At 48.8% G+C, this 16,627-nt stretch overlaps 1 protein-coding gene across 1 annotated transcript in view; it reads left to right on the top strand.

The window, feature by feature from the left end:
* Nucleotides 1-16,627, top strand: part of TNN (tenascin N) — a 45,570-nt gene that overhangs the window by 23,822 nt on the left and 5,121 nt on the right. The window contains exons 8-13 of the mRNA XM_049635322.1: nucleotides 8-137; nucleotides 3,230-3,360; nucleotides 4,404-4,536; nucleotides 4,963-5,114; nucleotides 11,081-11,177; nucleotides 12,073-12,240. Coding sequence (XP_049491279.1) covers nucleotides 8-137; nucleotides 3,230-3,360; nucleotides 4,404-4,536; nucleotides 4,963-5,114; nucleotides 11,081-11,177; nucleotides 12,073-12,240 — 811 coding nt within the window. The remainder of the gene's footprint in view (nucleotides 1-7; nucleotides 138-3,229; nucleotides 3,361-4,403; nucleotides 4,537-4,962; nucleotides 5,115-11,080; nucleotides 11,178-12,072; nucleotides 12,241-16,627) is intronic.

Here is a 16,627-nt window from a genome sequence, read left to right on the forward strand (position 1 = left end):
CGGGGAGGTGCCGGTGGGGAAGGAGCAGAGCAGCACCGTGCTGACGGACCTGAGGCCGGGCGTGGAGTACATGGTCCAGGTGTGGGCCCAGAAGGGGGCCCGGGAGAGCAAGAAGGCGGACACCACGGCCCTGACAGGTACTGTAAAGGCCTGGGACCAGGGACCCTGCACACCCATCAGAGCAGTCATCGTCTGTACCTAGGGGTGCAGAGGGGAGTAGGGAAGGCCCTTGTTTCACCTGAGGACATGCCTCAGAGTGGTTCCTTCTTTACCTTACGTGGATACGAGGGCTCTGATTGAGAAGAGTGTAGAGGACGGGTGCCTGGGTGGCTCAGTGGGTTAAGTGTCCCGACTCATGATTTAGGCTCAGGTCGTGATCTCGTGGTTCAGGAGTTCAAGCCACGTTGGGGCTCTGTGCTGGGAGCGCGGAGCCTGCTTGGGATTCTCTCCCTCTCTCTGTGCCTTCCTTCCACTGCTGTGCACTCTCTCTCTCTTTCAAAATAAATGAACTTCAAAAAAAAAAAAAAAAAGAAGAGTGTAGAGGAGGCAGTGTGAAAGTGGAAGTGTGTGGCTTTTCCGGGTGGTTGTGCGGGGCCTCCGTCAGCTTGTCCTCCACCCTGCCCAGCTCCCAGGCTCTCCACCTGGATGTTAGAACCTGGCGGGCCTTGGGTCCAGTTTGGAGAAGAGGGAGGCAACGTAGCACTTCTGTGTCCATGTCCCGGATTGGGGGCAGTGGTGGAGTGTCTTTCTCCCTCGCTGTCCCTTTCCAGTTAGTGATCAGAGGGGCCTGGGCTGTTGTGTTTTGCGTGTGTGGTGGGGCCTCACAGGGACCGAGAGACTCCCTGTGCCCACCCTGACGTCCTCGGGTCTCTCTGGACATCTGGGCAAGGGCTGGCCATCCCCTTTGTGGCGGGGGACACCATGTGTGGCCACTGGAGTTAGAGGTGCCTTGAATTTCTTTATTAGTTACAATTAGCAGGATTTTTTAATTAAAAGAGTAAAGTATGCTTACAGTAAAAAAAAAAAATTCAAACTATTCAAAGGAACACGTAGAAAGAAAAACTCTTGTACAGCCCAGACTCCTTAATAGTCAGTGCTGTTCCCCAGAGGCAGCCAGTCCCTCCCTCCTTCCTTCTTTCCTTTTCCCTCCCTCTCTCCTCTCTCTGTCACCCTCGTTCCTTTCTCCCTCTGTTCCTTCATTATCTTCTCTTTGCTTCACTGTTCCCATTTAAAAAAAATTAATGTTTATTTTTGAGAGAGAGATAGACAAAGCATGAGTGGAAGAGGGGCAGAGAGAGAGAGAGAGAGAGAGGGAGAGAGAATCTGAAGCAGGCTCCAGGCTCTCAGCTGTCAGCACAGAGCCCGACAACGGGGCTCGAACTCACGAGCCATGAGATCATGACCCGAGCTGAAGTTGGACACCTAACCCACTGAGCCGCCCAAGTGCCTCTCACTCTTCCCATTTTTAAAGACAATACCCTTATTGTGCCTTAGTGCCTTAGTGGCTCAGGGGGTTGAGTGTCCAACTCTTGATTTTGGCTCAGGTCATGATCCCAGCGTTGTGGGATCGAGAGCCCTGCTCCAGGCTCTGAGCTGACAGCACAGAGCCTGCTTTGGATTCTCTCTCTCCCTCTGCCCCTCCTGTGCTTGCATGCTCTCTCTCTCTTTCTCTCTCTTAAATAATAATTAAAAAAGACAACAATATTACCATCTTTGTACTTCACAGAAATGTGGAAGTAATTAAGACATCTCAAGTCCATAACCAGGGGATTGGTGGGCAGTCAAAGAAGTAGCAGAGGCCAGCTTAAGATATTTAAATAGTTAAGGTTTTGCTTTGATGTTTGGAAGCAGGAAATTTAGTTCTGTAGTGTGATGGAAAGAATAAAATCCATGCCAGATGTTACACTTAGAAAGTCAAACCGAGCTGATATTACAGAAACTCAAAATTTGTCAAAACATCCTAATTCAAAACAACAGCTGCCTGATTTCTATTAAAACATTGCAATTCCATTCTCGGCCGAAATGCTACTGAGGAGAAAATAGCCTGGAGACATCTTTTTTGGGAACTTCTAAATTAAAATCACCCTCTATGATGATTTTTCAAAATGGAAATTTTTCATTCAATATCTTATTTGGTTTAAAAAAACGAGCCATCTGACCAATTAATATGGTTTTGACTAGAATTCTTGCTGAGTTTTGGTTTCCCGGTCTCCAGAGTGTGTACTCCTCCCCCTCCCCTCCCTCCCCATCGCACGTTCAGAGCCACAAGGAAGGCTCTGCTTTTTCTCTGCCTCTTCTTCCCTCTCTCTCTTTCTCTCCTTTGCACAAGACCACCACCATCACGCCTTCCCCACGCTTTCTGTACAGAGTGTGCATCTAAGGCCATATGTTTAGTTAGGTAGGAAATAGAACTTTAAATCTCTATGCCAACTTAATGTTTGTCGCAAGCCCCCATTCTGCTGGTGGGTCGGTATCTCTGATTTAGGGGGCATGCTCCTTCTCCAGGGCTGTGTGTAAAGTCTTGGGTGGTTTCCCAGTGCCAGCTCTGTGGTCATCTTTCCAGGTAGGTGGTTGCCGGGACATGTGGTTTCTGTGCACAGGTTCCTCTCAGATCCGCACTCCAGGTCACTTCGGGAGCCCTGCCGTCACTGGGAATCTGCCTGCTGATCTGGATGATCTGGATTGTTCATACCCACCACTCTTGGAGAATCTGTGGGGAACCTGGGAGCATAGATGCACTGTCTCGGCCCTACCCACTCCCCTCTTCCTTAGTCCCCTTGTCCTCAGCGGGTGTGGAATGTGCTTTTATTAAAAATTTTTTTTTAAACATTTATTCCTTTTTGAGAGACACGGCGTGAGCAGGGGAAGGGCAGAGAGAGAGGGAGATACAGAGTCCGAAGCAGGTTCCAGGCTCCCAGCTGTCAGCACAGAGCCCAACGTGGGGCTCAAACTCACGGATTGCAAGATTGTGACCTGAGCTGAAGTCAGATGCTCAACCAACTGCGCCACCCAGGTGCCCCTGGAGTGTGCTTTTAGAGACCAAGGTCATAAGGGGCTGGTGGCAAGGAAGAGCAGAGACCATGCCTGCTGCTGGGGAGGAACTGCCTGGGAACTGCCTGCTGCCATGGGAAGGATAAGTTGGTAGAAAATATGTTAACACATCAAAAATGATCTTGCCTCGGTTGCAGAAATACCGACTAATAATAATTACCTGACTTTCTGTATACAGACATCGACCCTCCCAAAAACCTTCGTCCATCTGCCGTTACACAGTCCGGGGGAGTGTTGACCTGGATGCCCCCCTCTGCTCAGATCGATGGCTACATTCTGACCTACCAACTCTCAGATGGCACCGTTAAGGTACTGGATACTTCTTGCTTTTTCTCTTGGTACCCATGCCCAGCCTCCAAATGAAGCAACTGACCCGGGCCCACCGGCTTGATTGCTGGTGTCATGGCCACTGGCTAAGAAATGAGTTGAGCCTCACTGATCATCTGCTGTGTTAGCGAAGCTGCTGCACACAGTTAGTTGTCTGCCGACATCGTACGTGTGGCCTCGTTTTAGAGGACTAACTTTTGTGTCTTCTCCTCGCTATCCATTGAGTATTTGCGGGCTGCACATCCGCCCCATGTTATTTTGTTCTGTTGTCTTTCTCAGGAAACGTTCGCTCCAAGGACAATTTGTCTGTTGTATCTATCATTGTATCTAACGTGCTTACAACCTGGCACGCAAGACGTGCTCACTAAATATTTATTGAATGGATTGATTAAACCTTATTTCAGGAGTTATCCCTCCCACCTGGAATCTGAAGGCCGGCAAGTTTTTGTAGTTTGTTCCAATGGAAAATTCTTCCTCTTTCTTGTTGGCAAGAGAGAAGGGACAAAGAGGGAAAGGAAGGGCACTTTGATTTATTCATTATCTTAATGGTTGCTTATGACAGTGCTTCAAGGAAAGTTAGCCCTATGTCTGTAGAGGAAATAAGATAGGTTCAGAAGGACGTTTCCTGAAAGGCCAGCAATGGCCCTGCTGCACAGTTATCAGCAGTCACTTTTATCGCCCTTATTAGCTCCTCAGCCCAGCACCGCTGGCCTTGGTGGCTGTAGTTGGTGTTCCAGCATGTACCTGGAGGCAGAGGGTCCCAGGAGACCTGGTGGGTGCTCCTCCAGGGCGGTCTGTGGTGCCAGTTCTGTGCTAGCACTCCAGCAGGGCTGAATCTCCATGGTGCCGCCCCCCAGCGAAGCTGCTGGGACCCACCCGTATTCTGGGCGCCACTAAGCCCTGAAAGAAACCAAACACTGTGCTCTCAGAGAGCTCCTGTCATTAGCACCGGGTAAAGCCGTTGACAGCTAGGGTGCTGGGGGTGACACACTGAGTGACTGTCTACTGTCTCCTTTGTTTGGTAGGAGGTACAGCTTGGAAGAGGGAACGAGAGACTTGAGTTGCAAGGCCTTGAGCAGGGCATCGCCTACCCAGTCTCCTTGGTTGCCTTTAAGGGTGATCGCCGGAGCAGGAGTGTATCTACCACCCTTTCCACAGGTAATGTTCTCTGAACGAGAATGTGTTAGAGGACAAGCATCGGACAGCCAAGAAAGCTGTCCAAGGAGGAGCGAGTGGACAGAGTGATGGATTTCTCTGGAAACGGGGCAATAGGGTTATGGGTTCAAACAAAATTGATCTCATGGTAGAAAGACTGAAGAGGGAAGCAGAACAGAATGTTATTTTGAGGGCATCAGGGTAGGAAGTGATGTAAACCTGACCTTATTTCTACTACATTTGAAGGGTTTGATGAGAGCAGGGTGAATGAGAAAAATAAGATATTTGCGAAGGGTCGGAAGAAGCAAAGTAGTAGGAGGTTATGAAATAATTTCTGAACAAAATAAATTATCTGGAAATAAGGGACCAGCCCCCCTACTTCTTCCTTGCCCTTCGCCTAACGATGCTATCTTTCTGCTTGACTCCCAGTTGGTGCCCGTTTTCCACATCCTTCCGACTGCAGTCAAGTTCAGCAGAACAGCAATGTCGCCAGTGGTCTATATACCATCTACCTGCATGGTGATGCCAGCCGGCCCCTGCAGGTGTACTGTGATATGGACACGGACGGAGGTGGCTGGATTGTGAGTCTTTATCCACAGGACGGAGGGGCTGAGTGGCTTGTTTTTGTTCTCCGATTCCCCTGCCCCGGGCTGTAAGGATAGAGCCTGAAGGGGGCGCCTGGGTGGCTCAGTCAGTGAAGCCTCCAACTGTTTGTTTGTTTTTTTTTATTTATTTTTGAGACAGAGACAGAGCATGAATGGGGGAGGGTCAGAGAGAGGGAGACACAGAATCCGAAACAGGCTCCGGGCTCTGAGCTGTCAGCACAGACGCCCGATGCGGGGCTCGAACTCACAGACCGCGAGATCGTGACCTGAGCCGAAGTCGGCGCTCAACCGACTGAGCCACCCAGGCGCCCCTCAACTGTTTTTTTTTGTAATTTTTCCTAAACGTTTATTTATTTTTGAGAGAGAGAGAGAGAGAGAGAGAGTGAGAGCGAGCTGGGGAGGGGCAGAGAGAGAGGGAGAGACAATTCGAAGCAGGTTCCAGGCTCTGAACTGTCAGCACAGAACCCGATGTGGGGCTCAAACTCAGGAACTGTGAGATCATGGCCTGAAAGGAAGTTGGACGCTTAATTGACTGAGCCACTCAGGTGCCCCTAGCCTCCGACTCTTGATTTCGGCTCAAGTCATGATCTCACGGTTGGTAAGTTCGAGGCTCACATCAGGCTCCACGCTGACAGAGTGGGCTGTGCTTGGGATTCTCTCTCCCTCTCTCTCTCTCTCTCTCTCTCTCTCTCTCTGTCTCTGTCTGTCTGTCTGTCTGTCTCTCCCTCTCTCTCCCTCTCCTTGGCCCTCCCCTCTCACTTTCTCTCTCAAAATACATTAATTAATTAAAAAAAAAAAAAAAAAAAGAATAGAGCCTGAAGTACTTCATGGCCAGGATAGAGCAGGCTGAGTTAAACTAAGGTTAACGATTGTGGGGGCTCGTGGGTTTATCAGCATCTAATAATGCCCTCTATGTTTGTATAATCCTACATTTTACTCTCTTCAAAGCCCTCTCATAAACGAGACTCTCACACAAAATCTTTCAAGTAAGTGATAGCAGTTATTATTTCTAGTTTATAGATAGGTAAATTGAGGCCACAAGGAGAAGTATCTTGGCCCTTCATAAGAATTAATGACAAAAGTTGGGGCCAGATTTCAGGACTCCAGCCTTCCAGATCATTGGCCTTCCCTGTGGGTCCTCTAAGGCCATCCACCATGGAAATGCATGACCTCCCTGGGCCTTGGGCCTCTGGATTGAAGCCCTTCGTCCAGGCTCTGCATCCTGCTGTGCAGGTCAGAAGTGAGGTCTTGGGGACTTTGCTTTGAAGGCTAAAGCCTGAAAGAGGGCAACTTGGCAACGTGCTGATGGTCCTTCTGTGTGGAGGTTTATTCCCTCCGGCCGTTGTCTGCTCACACCACATGGCACCTACTTTGATTGCATCAGCCTGATCCAATTATATGATGAGCTGTCTCTGAGGGTTTCGATCTGATCCTTCCTTCTCTCCCCACCCCCTTCTCCCGGTGCCTGAACAGCTAGAGGCTCTCACCACTCCAGACCAGCATGCGGCCTTAACCTGCTGTGCATCCAGAGCTCACTCTGGGAAGGAGAAAGCATGATCTCCTAGTGCTCAGACTATATTCATTTACACGTTCGCTCAGGGGCCTGGGAGACCAAAGACACCTGAGCAGCCACGGGTAAAATGATACCATCCGCTAAGCAGCAGTGAAGAAAACTTATTATCCGCACAGCTGCATCTGATGGCTGAAAGGCAGGAACTGGATTGGATGGGAGAAATTCCTGATTGATTTGTAAAAATAACCGAACACCTTGTAGCACGGGAGGGTTTTCTACCTGAGCAGAGCCATAGAGCTGTCCCTGCTGCTTTTCATCAGCACGGTTGTAAGCGTCGGGTCTCTTCAGGCTTGAAGCCACTATCCTGCGTCTGTGTCCATAACTGACCATTGGCAGAATGTTTGTGTTGTCTAGTGTGGCCTTTTTGAAAGCCAGCCTCCCATCGGGAAGGAGACGTTTGTCTAGGGCAACCTCTAGAAAGATACCTGCCGGTGTGTCCACCTGGGAATCCCCAAGATTTTTTCCAAAATTACTTATTGTGTGCCTATTGTGTGTCAAGCACTGTTTTATATACTCAAGAACCAGTAGTGAATCCCTGCTCTCAAGGAGCTTGCCTTCTGGGGCCTGCTCACGCCAAGGACCCTTACCAGGAAACTGAGGTCAATTCCAGAAGTAATAAAATCCCTCTATGTTCTAACCAATACCGGTCCTTCACCCCCTCCCAAGTCTTGTGTTCTGACCCAGACTCCTGAAGATAATACATGAATTGAGATTCTGTAGGGCCCTCTTCAAAGTGATCACAGTCCAGAAAACATGCGGAGTCCTGAGCACTTCTGCACCAAATCTTTTACTGGCGTTGTCCCTGATTTGGGGTTCAAGGATCTTTTGTCACTGAGAGATGACCTCAGTATGTGGCTCTTTTAAATTGAGCTCCTAAAATCCTTTTAAGGAAATTTTCCTCCATGGGGCAGCAGGAACTCCTTATGTTTAAGAGGTCTGAAGAACTCTACCCCGTGGTAGCTGATACCACAGGAGGCAGGCCAGGATGAAGACAATCCAGGAGCACTTAGGTGCCTCAGGTATTTCCATCTTTGTTCTCCATCTTGCAAGTCTTAAGGACTACATGAGAAGCTATTTCCATAGGCAATTAAATGAGATTTTCATTTTTTTCTCCCAATTGAGTCAGGACGTTGAGTAAGTTCTAGAGTGCAGTGACAGTTCTGTCTTGAGACGTATTGCCCGCCTCGAGACTTCTTTGCTGAGTGGCTCTTGTTATCCCAGACAGTCCATTATCAGGTGTTTTCACCTCATAGAATGGGAATGGACTAGATTCTCTGGGAGTCCAGTCAGGCTGCCTGATAAAGATGTGCAAATGCTCATGGTGGGTCAGTTCATTTGGAATCTGACACAATAAAATGCAAACTAACATTTATTGAGATATAATAATAACTTGTATCAGTATGTGCCAGTCTCTGGCCTTCACACTTTCATGATTTATCATGATTAATGATCTTGCTACAGCCTCAGTTTAAGAGAATGACAAATGGGCTATTAACATCTTGATCTAATAGTTTAGAAAAGTGAGGCTTGTCAAGGTTCACTAAGTTGCCCAAGGACACAGCTAGTAAGGGCAGAGCTGGGTCTAAATGGCGATGGAGAGAGCATCAGAACCATTTTTTTGGAGTTTTCCTCACTAAGCTGAAACATTAAATATATATGTATATATATTTACATTAGTAACATTATTTACATTATTAACATTATTAAACATATATGTATATACATATATATATCAGTGGGAAAAACCCCTATCATGCTTAGGTACTCTATTCATTGATTGGAGAATGCCTTTGTAATGCATCTCTCCTAGGAAGACAGAATCAAATTTGAGCCTGATCTTGTACCATAACTAATTATGTTAGTGGGAATGTAATTTGACCCAGTGTACAAGGAACCAAACATTGGTAACACTTCTGCCCTGGGATTCCACTGTCCATGGTATAGGAAGGGTCCCCGGGAAGGTATTGGAACAGGCACCATGCTAGGAAATGACCAGTTAGCTCCCCAGAATCTTAAGAAATGATTTTTGGAAAATAGATTCAGTAAAAGCTGGTATTTTCAAACGTTCTTATAAAAGATGAGATCAATGTTTTATCCTTGCATCAGCCATTACATAATAAGCTGATTATTATTTAATCTGGCTAATTGCTTTTCTGAACTTTCACATCCGTATAATGGCATCATATATACTCGCCCTGTATCCAGCCCTTAACAAAATGCTCAGTAAATGGTAGTTACACAAGTGGGTCAGTAAGTAAAGAAATGAAGGAAGCCAAGAGAGGAGTGACAGTCTCTAAAATAAGGACAAAAGGGGACAGGAACAACAGTGTTAATGCAGTATGTAATTATGGGCCCGATCGTTCCCTAAGTCCTGCTCAGCACCTGGGTATTGTTGTAGAATGTTTTTACACTTGCCATCTCATTGAGTTCTCCTAGCACCTGTGAGATAAACACTTCCTTCCCGCTTCTAACCCTGTTTGTCACCAAGCTGACCGACCGAGGCTCAGTGGTAGAGATGACTGACTCACCAGCCCCTGGCCAGGCAGTGGCCATGGTCTGCCTCAGAGCCCAGGGCTCTCCCGCCATTTGATGCCCTAGTTGAGGGCTTCCTGGGCCAGCAGAGGTGGGTTGGTGCTTCAGAAGGAGTTAAATGTGAGCTCCCATGAGGAGATTTCAGCACTGTTGCGGGACCCCTGTTCTGTTCTCCCTCCCTCCCAGAAAAAATGTAAAGAACACAGAAATATTAGGAGGTGTACCTTACCAAATTCAAAGTAATTGTGTTTCACATCAAGGCACCCACTGTGAAGCATGGTGGAAAGGAGGGAGATGGGGTTTTGTGTTGGGGCTTCTGTATTCGAATGACTACAGAGGAAAGTAGGTGGAGACAAAGATGCCATTCCAGCCTTCCAGAATTCCAGAATCATTTCTGAGGTTAGCTAGGATGGCGGTTAGCATGGCTGTCTTTCAAGGTCACGAGGAATGACATCAATTAGTATCACTTCTCGTAGCATATACAGGTGTGTTTAGCTTGTAGCTCCTTTTCAGGTTCACTTCATATAAACGAGTCCAGTTTACTCTGACAGGAACTGCCTTCCTTCCCCAAAGAGAGGAGTTTTTGAAGAGAAAGCAGCACATATTTTCATGAAATAGTACCCAAGTCTGTCTCCATTTTCTCACTTCCCACTCACTCTTCAGCCCACTCCATTTTGGCTTCTGCCCTTGTCTGTCTCCAGTGCAGCCTTTGCTAGAGTCACTCACGACTTCTGTCTCACTAAATTCTATGGACGTGTTCCTTAGGCCACGTGTCCCTTGACTGCTTACCTGCCGTTGACACTATCGGCCACACTTTTCTCTCTGTGGTCTTTGTGGTTCCATGCTTTCCTCATTGTCCTTCATGAACGTTCTCCTTAATGAACACACCCTTCTGCACCTGGCTGTTGCGTATTGGTGGTCCCCGAGTCTTGATTCTAGGCCCTTTTCTCTTTTTAGGTACCCGCTTTCTTCCCAGGTGATCTCATCCTCTCCAGTGGCTCCACTTTACGATCTGTGTCCCCGTGGCTTTCTGTATTCATTAGGATAGAGCAGGCCTTGCTGCAGTAAACACCACCACCAGATGCCAATGATTTGAGACATAAAAAGTTTCTTCCCGTGTGTGCAATCTTCTGGGGGTTTGGCAGTCACTTCTAAGTGGTGACTCAGGGATTCAGGCTGATTCCAGCTCATGGCTCTGCTCTGTGGTCATGTGGCCTTCACCAAGGCCCCGTGACACACGGCAATGGAAGAGGGAGCATGGAGAGCCCTCCTGGCCTCCTGCACTCCCACTTACGGTCCTTTGGCTAGAATGAGTCACATGGCTCCAGCTTAACTGCAAGGGAGCCTGGAGAAGGAAGCTTCCCTGTGCTTCTGGGGAGAGGGGAGAGGAAAGTGAAATGGGTCTTGGTGGGCACTTAGCATCATCTGAGACACATGCTTACCTTTGTAAGTCTGGCCTAGATCTCTCTTCAGAACCCTAGTCCTTCACTCATCTGCCACTATGGCCTCCCCATTCGCCAGGGCACCTTGGGGGTGACCCTCACTTACCTTGTCCCAAGTGAGCTCGTGATGCACCCGCAGAACCTGTCTTCTCTCAGAGCCCCCATCTCCGCCAATAGCTGAGTGAACAGCCACCCAGTGCCACAAGCCCAAACCACAAGAATCACTCCTGACTTCTCTTTCAGCTCCACTTTCAATCTGTCACCACATCCGTCAGTGTGACCTTCTCTCTGCTTCTGTCTGACCTCGGGGCAGCCCCAGTCCAAGCTGCTGCCCTCCTTCGCTCAGTGACATCTGTCCAAGTGCGTCAGAGTGAAAGGTCCATCTCCCTTTGCAGGTCTTCCAAAGGCGCAACACTGGACAGCTGGATTTCTTCAAGCGCTGGCGGACCTACGTGGAAGGCTTTGGGGACCCCATGAAGGAGTTCTGGCTTGGTATGAACTCTGAGATTCCGGAAGGGCTGTGCTGTGGAAGGGACATCTCCCTTCAAAAGCTGCTTGGGTGGCTTGTGAAGGCTCCCCACGTTCAGGAAGATGTCTCAGTGACAGGGACAGGATACCCTGAGGAACCTACCCACCAAGGTGTTGGTGGGGACATGTTGCTAGGAAGGTTCTCATGTGCTGGGATTGTGAGAGGGTGTGGCTGTCACAGGTGGTCTTTATGCTGTATCTGAGCTCCACAGGATCTGCCTGGAGCCTGCACATCTTAGAAACCATAGTAGAAAAATAGTTGACCGATTGGGATTCTGGGCTATTATTGGGAGGTCATACCAGTAGTCTCTGAAATTCTAGTAATGCCCATCATTATGGGGATTGTTTTTCCCTTTCCCTTCTGCTCTTTTCTGGAGCAGATGCTCATAGAGAGTGAACTAGCCAAAAGCACCCACTGGGAAATGGAGAATGAAAAAATCATAATCTGGAGACCCAGTGTCAGGTAGAGTAGATGATGATGTGGTTCTCTTGGTGCAAAATTCCTCCAGAGACCTTACGGTGGCATCTGATGCCCTCTTCTGCTTGGTGAGATAAGGGGATGATAAGTAGAAGTGCATCTACTTTAGAGAGAAGGAGTGAGGGGGCAGGTTCACCACGTGATTACCCTCCACCGCTCTTTCTCACAGGACGTGGTTTCCACACTCGTTAATATGGCTCTGCCAGAGAGATAATAGGATGAGAAAATGGGTCCCCCAAAAGAGATAGCGTGAGGAAGTGCCCATTAGCAGAGGTGGTGAAGGCTAAGGTGACTTTTGGTGCCGAACATCTCAGCTGCTGGTAGGCGGGCACTTGCACACGAAGGTTGATTGGTTATTGGGATTGCCTGCTTTATTTTTAGGACTCGACCAGCTGCACAACCTCACCACTGGCACTGCCACCCGGTATGAGGTGAGAGTGGACCTACAGACAGCCAACGAGTCCGCCTATGCCGTGTATGATTTCTTCCAGGTGGCCTCCAGCAAGGAGCGGTACAAGCTCTCAGTCGGGAAATACAGAGGCACGGCCGGTAAGCAAACACATCTCCCCCCTGCCAGGGTCTTGGGCTCGAGCCTGTGGGTCTGAGGATCGGTTTGCCACCGGCCATGGATCTGGGGGATGTGATACTGCTCTGTGAAGGTGACTTGTCCTCATTGATCATTGATGATCGAGGCCCCTCAGGCATGATGACCCTACAGGGGGTGAGCAGTAAACAGGTATGTTAAAGCAATCCTTGACCATCTGAAAGTTGGGAATTTTGTACATTACACATTGATCCCCCCACCAGTAAAAACCCTCCTCTTATGCTCCCCTGGTTCAGGCTGCTGTGCATCGGCCAATGAACCCGCATCCTGAGTGATCCATGGTGGCTGCCCACCTTGCACTGGGCTTCAGCGGTATGGCTGCTGTCCTTGCACAGAAGAATGTGTGTGTGTGTGTGTGTGTGTGTGTGTGTGTGTGTGTGTGTTATTTGAATATTTTGTAGCACTTTACCATAAGTAAAGAGAAAAATGACAGGGCTGATTCAAACAAGAAGAAGGAAGGTCTCATTAACCTCATAGAACTGTGACAACCCAGAAATTAGCAGTTCAGCCGAAAGCAGGGAATCTCTAACCTTGATTAGCTGCTCATTGGATGCAAGCCAGTCGATGGTGTGGTCGGTTGTGAAGGAAGAGAACAGCATAAGCAACATGACTGAAATACTGGGATTTTACCGTTGAGTTTTCTATTTAAGAGGGGAAGATGGTGGTTATTTTAATATATTTTAAACTTACATTTATAGTTTTTTAAAATTCCCTAACAAGTCGTTTGATTTTGCACGTTTTTGACTTTGGTGTGACTCTATAGGAATGTGTTACCAGCCAGATCCACTGACTGTATAGGACCTGGTTGCTCCCCTTAGACGGTCATGTAAATAGATAAGTAATAATGTAAAGTAACTTTTGCAAAGTGTCACCTAGTGGTGAGGAGAATAAGGACCTACAGGTTGGGACAAGGTGGGTACACTGAGGCTGTTGAAGGGAGCTTTCCCCAGGGCAGGAGGCAGGAGCTGGGTCTGAGAGGGTGGGACTTAGATGGGAAACAAAGAAGGGCTCCCCGGTCCGGGGGAGTCCATGGTGAGCAAGGACCGAGCAGAAGCAAGGGTACTGGGGTGTGCCCTTGAAGCCTGAGGCCACTCAGGAACCCCCTAACGGTGGAGGACTGTGAATAGATGCCTCTGGAGTGTGATCCAAAGTGGCCAGTAGCTAATGCAAAGTTACTTTTAGGTCTTATAATTTAATTGTTTTTTTTTAATCACAAGAATTTTGCATTTGCTAAAATGTGATGTTGCTAGCAAGATCTTTCAGTGCGATGTTATGGATGTCTCATGGTGTAGAGGATAGTCCCCGAGACCCAGGGAGTTTGCACAGGGGCCGGTGAAGGGGTGGGTCTGCTGACATGGGGACGTGGGAGGAGACAAAGAGGGAGGGGTAGGCACCTACTAGCGCATGAAGAGTTTGGGTGACAGACACGACAGAATTGTTCAAGCGTTCCGAGGGGGTGGGTGGGGGGAGCGTGCAAAGATAAGTGCAGTGTTTCAGGGAAAATCCTTGAAGAAAAAATGGACCATTGCTGGAAGAGCTGTCACTTCTCTCTGGGGGTCTGGGGTCTCCATAGGTGAAACAGGCTGGGCAACCCTTTTCTACTTGCTATACAGTTTCTGGATGTTGGGTATGCTGCACTTCATCTGCTCACAGTACAGTACGAAACGTGAAAGCCAGGCATAGGAACGGGCAGTTAAAATAGTTGGGAAACACAGATGGACCTTCCTGGGGTTGTGACGATAAAACCGAATCGGGGTGGGGGGGGGGGATGGAGAGATGCTGTTTTGACCACTCAGCACTCTGCCTACCTTTTCCCCAGTTCTGGATGAAATCAGACCACATTGCTGATGGCTCATTCCTGGATCTCCAACCATTAGGTGTGAGGGGTGCACACATCACAGGCTCCCTGAGACCCCTCGGGCCCCTCCTGCCCTGCTCAGTCCACATGGAGGATAGCTGGTCTTCCTTCTTCTTGCCGTTCACTACTGGCCGTGGAGATCAAGTCGGTCTGCCTTTCTCGGGCTAAAGATTCCCAGCCCCCGGAGACTCCATTCATGGGATCTTCCTTGGACAAGATGCAGAGTTCCTACATCTCTCCCGGAATCCCAGTGCCCCCAGCTCCCAACTGGGGACATCACTCAGGCCTGCCCACGAGGGCTGCCCATTCTCCTCTCTTCTACCGCACTCGTAGACCTTTTCTGACGCCTGCCCTAAAATCACCGGGAAATGAACTGATGCTAGTGGGGAAAGGAGTGAAAAGGAGTCAATATATTCGTGAATTAACGTGATCCTCCTCCCAGGGACTCTATTTGCATTTTAAGTGTGATTAGGGGATAATTGCCATTCTGAGGTTGTTCAGACCCACAGTGCTGGTCAGCGGAAGATGCCTTTTCTAATAGGAGGCCTCGGGAGACTTTCAGATCACACCACATTTTGGCAGCACTCTGGTCTCCCCATACGTGCTGTTCCTACTTGGACACTCTGAAATTGAGTGGTGGGCTTAGTGGAGTTTTAGCTTTCCTTGTATAGGCTGATTTGTCCCCAGGAGAGTTTTGAAATTTAGGAAGCTTCTGACCACTCACATCCTAAATGATGAGGTGCTGTTTAGAGGACGTAGCACTCAAATAGAAGGTGAAGGGTTTGATGTCTCTGTGCACGTGCTGGCTGTCCCCATTGGAGCTCTGATTAGGATTGGGCATGTGGGACCCTGGAGGAAATGTGTCAGTCAGGACCACGCTGACTCACACTGTGCAGGTGGGCCCCCGGCTTCTGCTTCCCTGAAGTCCTGTCAGAGAGCCCATTATTCCCCCGTGAAGGAGAGCCCAGCAAGGAAGTGCCAGGTGAATATAGTTTCCGATTCTGGATCTTGGAGCAGGGCAGGGAGGACATCTAATGAGCTCTGCCTATAAGACGCTGTTCATCTCTGGAGAGGTGATGGTGAAAACACAGACATTTGGAGTGGCGCAGAGCGACTTCTATGGGCTGACCCATCATTTACAGCTGGGTTCAATCCCATCGACACAAGACTAGGGGATGTCCAACCAGGGATGGGTTCACGCCCTGGGGGCACTTGGAAGCATGGCTAAGGAACGCCACCAGCATTCAGTGGGCCCGGGCCAGGGATGCTGACTGTCCACGGTGAGGAATTGTTCTACACAAATGCCAGTGCCTTTCTTGCTTTGAAACAGATTCTTTAACACTGGTACTTAGAATTTTTTTAACTGTTTATTTATTTTTGAGAGAAAGAGAGAGTGTGAATGGACGAGGGGCAGAGAGAGAAGGAGACACAGAATCCGAAGCAGGCTCCAGGCTCTGAGCTGTCAGCACAGAGCCCAGTGCAGGGCTCGAACCCATGAACCGTGAGATGGTGACCTGAGCCCATGTCAGACACTTAACTGACTGAGCCACCCAGGCGCCCCTTAAATACTGGTACTTAAAGGGGAAACAAGTGTTGGGTTTGTGGACACAAGGGAAAGCTAGAAATGGCACACATCCACTTCCACGGGCCCGTTCCTGTTCCCAGGGTTCAAGGTCCAGACAGTCTTGTGTGACTTACAAGGGATGTGATGTCGATGGCTTCTTGGGGTCTGAGGTGGCTCAGCTGCCTGGGTCATCCTTCCTGACTCAGGAGGTGCAGGAGGAGAGCTGATCTTGGAGTGATGTTTTGACAAGATGGGTGATAACCAGCTCAGCGGCCCCACCCAGGGCTCTTATGGGTTCGCCACCAACCCCACACGCACCTCCTGAGGGGAGCCAGCCACCCACCCAAAGCCATTATACTAGAAGTTAAGGCTGCTTATTTCTCATCCAATGTTTTCTCCTCAAACTCTGATAGAAGAGAGAGGGTCTGACGACCACTGGGTTTTCTACTTTATCTTACTTAGGGAGATAAGCTTAATAGATCAGAACACCGTGTTGGCTGGGGCCTGACGACCAGAGCAAAGCAATTTCTTGATTCATGACTATCCTCGCTGTCTATGCTCTGAACATCAGCATGGCTTCATTTTCTGGAAGGGAGCAAATCCATCATGGAATAAACTGCCACACTTAGTCCGAAACCTGCTTCGCTTTCCTTGATCCCAGTGCCTAAGGTTCGATAACTGTGAACAAATCGTTAAGAAACAGCCTCCACACAGATTCTTAGGAAACAGCTCTGGGAACTTTAGACGCGCGTTCGGTAAGCTGAGCTCATTAAAAGAGTGTCACCAAGGGAGCCATCGCATGTTATTTTAAGCTGTAGTTAACTGTCTGCAAGAGAGCTGAAGGGGAGAGAGATGTGTACGAATCCAGCGACTACACGCCTTTCCTCAGTTGGAGGAAACTCTTGGGGGC

Source organism: Panthera uncia, chromosome F1 (genome assembly GCF_023721935.1).
Source record: "Panthera uncia isolate 11264 chromosome F1, Puncia_PCG_1.0, whole genome shotgun sequence".
Lineage (NCBI taxonomy): Eukaryota > Metazoa > Chordata > Mammalia > Carnivora > Felidae > Panthera > Panthera uncia.